This window comes from Clupea harengus, chromosome 4, assembly GCF_900700415.2.
Source record: "Clupea harengus chromosome 4, Ch_v2.0.2, whole genome shotgun sequence".
NCBI classification, from domain to species: Eukaryota; Metazoa; Chordata; class Actinopteri; order Clupeiformes; family Clupeidae; genus Clupea; species Clupea harengus.
The window spans coordinates 950,477-957,976 of NC_045155.1; the positions used below are offsets into that span (position 1 = coordinate 950,477).

The following is a 7,500-nucleotide window of genomic DNA, read 5'->3' on the forward strand; positions in this document are numbered from 1 at the left end:
GTCATCCTCACCGTCTTGGACATCGCCTTGGAGATGCCCAGTGGAGGGGGCAGCGACGGGGGCGGCAGCGGGGGGTAGCCTGAGGGTAGGGCGAAGGGCACCGGGTCGGGCAGGACGTCCGGCCAGAGGTCAGAAGAGCTGGCGGGGTTAGACGTGTGCCCAGCGTGAGGGGTGGCGGGTCTGGGGTGGGGGAAGGCGGTGGTGGCGGAGGAGGAGGGGACGTGAGGTGGAGTTGAAAGGGCAGGGTCGGGTAGAGAGCTGGGGTCGTCTACGTCTGGTTGGAAGTGGGGGTGGGGGGTCTCGTTGTCGACGTAATTGCTGTAAAGAGGGACAGGGGGCACGGTGCAGTTGGCAACCGACTGGGGGTCGTAAGAGTTCCGAGGGTCCACGGTAGGTGGAGGGGGGCGAGAGAGGCTGAAGCTGGGGTGTGAAGAGTGGCTGCCGTGCCGCTCTCCTCCTCCTCCTCCTCCTCCTCCTCCTCTGACCCTGTGTGGGAAGTGGAAGAGCACAGAGTTCCTCTTGAACTCAGCCGACACCACGCGTTCCGACTTCAGATAGATGTTATCGTGGATCTCCCTGAAGATACGGACCTGGGGATAGATAGGGGAAAGAGATCGTTGGAAAGGATTCGATCATTAACGATCACGATTATTGATTAAGCCTCCTGCCATGCTTGACTGTCTTATGGATTTAGGAGACTTTCCATCCCTGGCTCTCTGGGTCTTAGACTTTCTACAAAACAGAGTCCTAAAATCAATAATATAGTAAGTCAAATAATAGTATAAAGTAGCAGTTAATAGTTCAAATCAATAATATAGTAAGTAAAATAATAGTATAAAGTAGCAGTTAATAGTTCAAATCAATAATATAGTGAGTAAAATAATAGTATAAAGTAGCAGTTAATAGTAGTTAAAATCAATAAGAGATTCTCTAACCCTCTTAACATCAGGGCGGGTGCTACACAAAGTGCCCTCAGCTGTACTCACTGTGTGTATATACCGGTACACACACACACACACACACACACACACACACACACACACACACACACACACACACACCAATGACTATGTTTCAGCTATACTCACTGTGTGTATATACCGGTACACACACACACACACACACACACACACACACACACACCAATGACTATGTTTCAGCTATACTCACTGTGTGTATATACACACCAATGACTGTGTTTCAGCTATACTCACTACACACACACCAATGACTGTGTTTCTAACCACAGCACAGCTATACACACTGTGTGTATATACACACCAATGACTGTGTTTCTGCTATACTCACTGTGTGTGTGTGTGTACACACACCAATGCCTGTGTTTCTTACCACGGCACAGTCAAAAACAGGCAGAGAGAGAGAGAGATAGAGAGTGTGACATTTAAAACATGTTACTTTTTGAAGAGCTCTTAAACGCCAACTCCAGCCCCCATGGTAAGCTGGTGAGCCAAATAGGCAGGACAGCAGAGCATACAATGACTGTGTGTGTGTGTGTGTGTGTGTGTGTGTGTGTGTGTGTGTGTGTGTGTCTGTGTGTGTGTGTGTGTGTGTGTGTGTGTGTGTGCAGGACAGCAGAGCATAGCCGCCGCGATGTGAGCAGGGCTTCTTTGAGAGAAATGAGGGCAGCTCCGCTCAGCTCAGCTCAGCATAGCCCACTTTAGGCATCGGAGCCTGGCATGGAGGCAAGAGGTGCCTCCCTAACTCCCCCTGGAGCTACGATGGCTCTGTCACATGCAGATTATTTAAGGACTCCGGGTCGAAAGGGGGAGGGGGGTCAATTCACCCCTGTCTCTTTTCGAGGGAGTCTGTGAGAGATGGAAAAAAAAAGAGAGGGAGAGAGGGAGAGAGAGAGAGAGAGGGAGATAGGGAGAGAGAGAGAGAGAGAAAGAGAGAGAGAGAGAGAAGAGAGAGAGAGGAGAGAGGGAGAGAGAGAGAGAGAGAAGAGAGAGGGAGAGAGAGAGAGACAGAGAGAGAGAGAGAGAGAGAGAGAGAGAGAGAGAGAAAGAGAGCGGTCCAAACCTGGCATACGGTGATGATGCACGCTGGGAGGATGAACACGGCGATGGTCATCCAGGTGACGTAGGCCTTGAGTCCCCACGGCTCGGCGAAGTTGCCCCAGCAGTCGTACTTGCCCGGGGCCACCTCAGACTGTGAGAAGATGAACACCTGACGGGGAGGAAGAGAGGTCGGAGAAGAAGAAAGAAGGCCGCCGTGAGACAATAAGGAAGTGCAGAAAAGGGCAAAGCGCGGCCGTCACTGCCATATGACACACACCAAACCCCAGAAGAGGAAAAAAAAACGCTCCTCTTTTCGGCTGAAAGGGCGGCTTTGATTGGAATCATATGCCTCTGTCTGTGTGCAGACCAGGCATCTCTCTGGTGAGTGTGTGTGTGTGTGTGTGAGTGTGTGTGTGTGTGTGTGTGTGTGTGTGTGTGTGTGTGTGTGTGTGTGTGTGTTAGTGTGGCTGTGATCTCGGAATGGGTCCCGCCGTCGCCACGGTGCAGACGCCGCTCGGGGCTCCAGGCTGCCTGCCAGGTGGCAACGGTCCACCACCACCCTACTCTCCAACAGAGAGCTCCTCCATCAAGGTTTATGGTGTGTGTGTGTGTGTGTACTGGTCTTTTGTGATGTATACACATTTTACATTGTTTTATGCGTTAAACACACACACACACACACCCACACACACACACACACACACACACACACACACACACGCGCGCGCATAAAACAATGTAAAATGTGTATACATCACAAAAGACCAGTCAGCAACTAAGGTACATTTAAAGTACTGCCTTGTGGACAGGAGAGGGCATCAATTATGACTCTGGTTAACTGGAGGTGGGGTCACATTGGGGTCACCAAGGAGGGGTGTTATTATCGAATAATGTGGACCCATATAAGGGGTGGCTTGTAAACACAAATAACATATTGACAAACACCCAGTTTTCTTAGAATATATATTTACTCATTTAGCAGACGCTTTTATCTAAAGCGACTTACAAGGATGTATACACATTTTACATTTACACTGATGGCACACTGCACATCAGGAGCAATTAGGGGTTCAGTGTCTTGCTCAAGGACGCTTCGACAGGGAATCGAACTAGCAACCTTCTGATTACTAGACGACTTCTCTACCTCCTGTACCACTGTCGCCCACATATGTACACATTGTAGTTTAATGTCTCGTCCAGGGCTAAGATTATACATGTTGCTATGGGAGACTGCCGCCTTACCTGGGGCAGGCTGAGCACGAGGGAGAGCCCCCACGCCACCATGATGGGAGTGTTCCAGCGGGAGGGCGCACCACCACGGTACGCCTGCAGAGGGCAGCAGATGGCGTAGTGCCTGTCCATGGTCATAGCGACAATCATGTAGGAAGAGGCGAACATGCCCACGATCTGGAGGTACTTAACGAAGCGGCACAGGGCGTCCGGGCCCTGGAAGCGCTCTGTGATGTCCCACACCAGCTGGGGCAGGACCTGGAGGGGGGGGGGGGGGGCGGGGTTGGAGAGGAGAAGGTGTTGGTTAGAGTTGGGGGGGGGGGGGGTGGTGGTTTGGGGCAGTTGAGAGGGGGGGGGGGGCAGGCGTGAGATAGTTTGAGAGAGCACAAGAATCAGCATCTAAGAGGCCAGCTGCTGTGCCTGGGTGTTATGAGTTGTGGGACATTTGGTGCGTGAGATGCCAGAGGAATCATTTCATTACGTGCAATTTTTTTTATCTGATTCAGCCATTTTGGATCCAAGATATGGCGATGCCAGACCGCCAGAAGTTTCACTTCATCTCATTTAGTTTAATTTTTATTTCATTTAGTAATCTCTTCTGACGTACAGGGAGCACATTAGACAATGAACAACATTTGACAAAAGCTTATTTCACTGCTGCGTTTACTCCCAGGACACTGAACTGGGATTAGATTATAAATGTGACACAGAACATGGGGAGAAGGTCGACATGAGTAAGACAATAAAAATAGAACGAGAACGCGTGACGCAGACATTGTTTAACCGGCTTAACAACAGCAACCGATCTAGTGATCAGAGGTGGGTAGAGTAAGCAAAAGCTGTGTGTGTGTGTGTGTGTGTGTGTGTGTGTGTGTGTGGTGTGTGTGTGTGTGTGTGTGTCTGTGTGCGTGTGCGTGTGCGTGTGTGTGTGTGTGTCTGTGTGCGTGTGCATGTGTCTGTGTGTGTGTGTGTGTGTGTGTGTGCGTGTTCGTGTGTGTGTGTGTGTGTGTGTGTGTCTCCATGCACCCAGTGTTTCCTGAAGTCAGCTCTCTGTGACGACTCACCTGGAAGAAGGCCACCACTAGGTCCGCCACGCACAGGTTGATCATGAACAGGTGCATGGGCGCGTGGGGCTTCCTCTTCCGCAGCAGCACCCACAGGACGAAGCCGTTCCCCAGGGTGGTGAGGGCGAGGACCAGCCCCAGCACCCCGATCTCCGCCCGGGCCAGAGCCAGGTCCCGCACCCTCGGCGGGGCCACGGGCTGGAGAGTGGGCCTCTCCGTGCTCCAGGTGCCGTTGTCCTGGGACACCAGCCAGAAGAAGGCCCCGCCGCCCACGTAGCTGCTGCTCAGGTTGGTGTGGTCCTGGAAGAGGGGGTCGGACAGGGGGTCGCCACCCGGGCCTCCGGGCCCGCCGCCGTCTGCCACCCCCGCGGCGGTGAGATTGGATCGACCCAAAACCATTTCCCAAGAGGAGTCCGGAGCGAGGCAGTGGCCTGGAAGACAAAGGCGCGTGGGGGATGAGCAAGCAGGAAAAGAAAAGACAGGTTCAGTCCAAAAACGCCCACAGCACAGCACTGCACTGTTCTTGGCCAAACTCAGTCGAGGACTAGAGCAGGACTGGCCCCTTGTGTTTGTCCCTACTCTGATAAGGAACCGGTAAAGTTTATCTCCTCCATCGTAAAGACTCTTAAATATTTGCCTACTTTTGGCTTGCGGTTGTAACTTATCTTGCAAAGACGGCTGTTTTTCCTAATAAAATTGGCATTAGTGGGATTCTGTGTTTCCTCAACCAAACTGTAAATGAATTAGCTCTCTGATCTGCTCTCAACCATTTTCTGGAGTTCTCTGAGATCAAAAAGCATCTTACACAGCATTTGGTCAAGCATGTGCATGCCTGTGTGTGTGTGTGTGTGTGTGTGTGTGTGTGTGTGTGTGTATGTTCCTGTGTGCCGGTGTGCGTGTGTGCGTGTGTGCGTGTGTGCCTGTGACTGTTATACAATGAACAGGACAGAGTGTCTGTAAATATGTACGTGATGAGAATCCCTTGGTATCCCGTGGCTATTTTCACGTAGCTTATCTTCGCACGTCAGCGCTGTTGACACGCCGTCTGTCCTACTGTGTCTGTCCCCCTCACTGTAAAGGGCTCCTGTCCGGTTCCTGTCTATCTCATGCTCTTTCTTATGCGGTGATCTAACGCCATACTCATCTCTTTCTTTCCTTTTCCATTGTCACTCTCACTGGCCCCTCTTGACTCTCTCTCGTGCTGCCCAGCCTTGCCTGCATTCCCAGTTTCTGCCCTGTCACCCCCGTCTTTCCTTTCTTGAATCCATCGCTTTTCCTCTGTTGACGTGCTCTTCCTTTCCCCTCTCATCTTGAGCCTTCCTAGCTAATGTCTTCACGAGACCGCTCTGCTTACTTTTTTTTCTTTCTCTCTCTCTCTCAGCTCAGACAAACACACAGTGTTGACTTTATAAACCAAAGTGAAAATCTCGGAATGACCCCCTTGGGAACATTGTGGCAGCCAAGGGCTCTGGTTCCGTGAATTAGGGAGACGGAGATATGAGGGAATGTTGTACGGGGGGGCGAGGGGGGGGTCCTTACCCTGGAGGACAGAGGGGTGGAATGGGATGAGTCAGGGAAAGGGTGTGTGTGTGTGTGTGGGGGGGGGGGGCAGACGAGGAAGGAGAGAGCGAGGTCAGAGGTTAGAGGAAGGAAGGGTGTGGAGTTTGGAAGAGGACTAGAGAAAGAGGGGACGTGTGTGTGTGTGGAGAGGTGGGTTGGGGGGAAGGAGAAGGAGGAGTGATGGCCAAGGGACGGCAGTAGAGAATGAAAGGGTGTGTGTGTGTGTGGGGGGGGGACGGCAGTAGAGAATGAAAGGGTGTGTGTGTGTGTGTGTGTGTGTGTGTGTGTGTGTGTGTGTGTGTGTGTGTGTGTGTTGTGTGTGTGTGTTGTGTGTGTGTGTGTGTGTGTGTGGGGGGGGAGTAGAGAATGAAATGTGTTTGTTACTTCACAGAGCTGAGGGGAAACACTTCACCTCATGAGGGCTCTGGCAAAATGATGATTTGATTTTCTTCAGTTCCAGCAACAACAAAAAAAATGTGTATTTTATACATATAATATTTAGTATTCATTTTAGTCATATATATTTTATATATATATAACTGAATGCACAATAAACGATAATGGCAAACATGCTCTGTTCTTTATTCATTGTTAATAGACATTAACTTGTCTTGACTTGTTTTCAACAGAGTTTTATTTTTGACAATAAAAACTACTTAACAAAAACCACCATATAAATGTTTGATACTTTTCTGAATGACAGCATGCAGCGTTGGGTGTGGAGAGGTGTTTTTACTCTCGGCAGCAACAGCTGCACATTTCGGCTCATTTCCAGCACCAATAATCATTCCGTTTCCTGTGGGACCAAAACGATAAAGCCGTGAAGTCGCTCTTGTGTATTTGTGTTTGTCTTTATGATTGAGGGCCACCTCTGTGTTTGTGCTTCGCCTGCTCTGTTTGTTCCGGTGTTTATTAGTCCGTGTGAGTTGGAGTTGTGTACCCTGCCCTGTGTTGCTTTGTTCTGTATATATATTACATAGGACAAGAGGAAAACACGTGACTGCCAGAATCATTTGTATCCAAATTCTCTCCATCGTTACGTCGCCAAATCTGTTATGAACCATGACCTCCCCCCATCACTCACGGTAACATCATTCATTATCAGCACACAGAAACCACTGTGCACTCTTTCATTTGTTTCTCGCTTTCACGGGCATCACTGTATCCCCCTATCATTCGTTCTGTCTCTTTGCACATGGCTCCTACAGCAGCAGATCATGGTAGTGTGTGTGTGTGTGTGTGTGTGTGTGTGTGTGTGTGTGTGTGTGTATGTGTGTGTATATATGTGTATGTGTGTGTGTGTGTGTTGTGTGTGTGTGTGTGTGTGTGTGTGTATGTGTGTGTGTGTGTGTAAGTGTGTGTAAGTGTGTGTATGTGTGTGTGTGTGTGTGTGTGTGTGTATGTGTGTGTGTGTGTGTGTATGTGTGAGTGGTGTGTATGTTGTGTGTAAGTTGTGTGTATGTGTGTGTGTGTGTGTGTGTATATATATGTGTGAGTGTGTGTGTATGTGTGTGTGTGTGTGTGTGTGTGTAAGTGTGTGTATGTGTGTGTGTGTGTGTGTTGTGTTATATATGTGTGAGTGTGTGTGTATGTGTGTGTGTGTGTTGTGTAGTTGTGTATGTGTGTGT

The 7,500-nt window shown here is 49.9% G+C and overlaps 1 protein-coding gene across 2 annotated transcripts in view; it reads right to left on the reverse strand.

The window, feature by feature from the left end:
• avpr2ab (arginine vasopressin receptor 2a, duplicate b) overlaps positions 1-7,500 on the reverse strand; it is a 24,030-nt gene that overhangs the window by 4,852 nt on the left and 11,678 nt on the right. For both annotated transcript variants that reach the window (XM_031565660.2, XM_031565659.2), the window contains exons 2-5: positions 4,313-4,743; positions 3,261-3,506; positions 2,041-2,187; positions 1-590 (exon numbers count right to left, since the gene is read on the reverse strand). The exon at positions 1-590 is cut by the window's left edge. In XM_031565660.2, the coding sequence (XP_031421520.1) occupies positions 1-590; positions 2,041-2,187; positions 3,261-3,506; positions 4,313-4,711 (1,382 nt within the window). In that variant the 5' untranslated portion in view covers positions 4,712-4,743. The remainder of the gene's footprint in view (positions 591-2,040; positions 2,188-3,260; positions 3,507-4,312; positions 4,744-7,500) is intronic.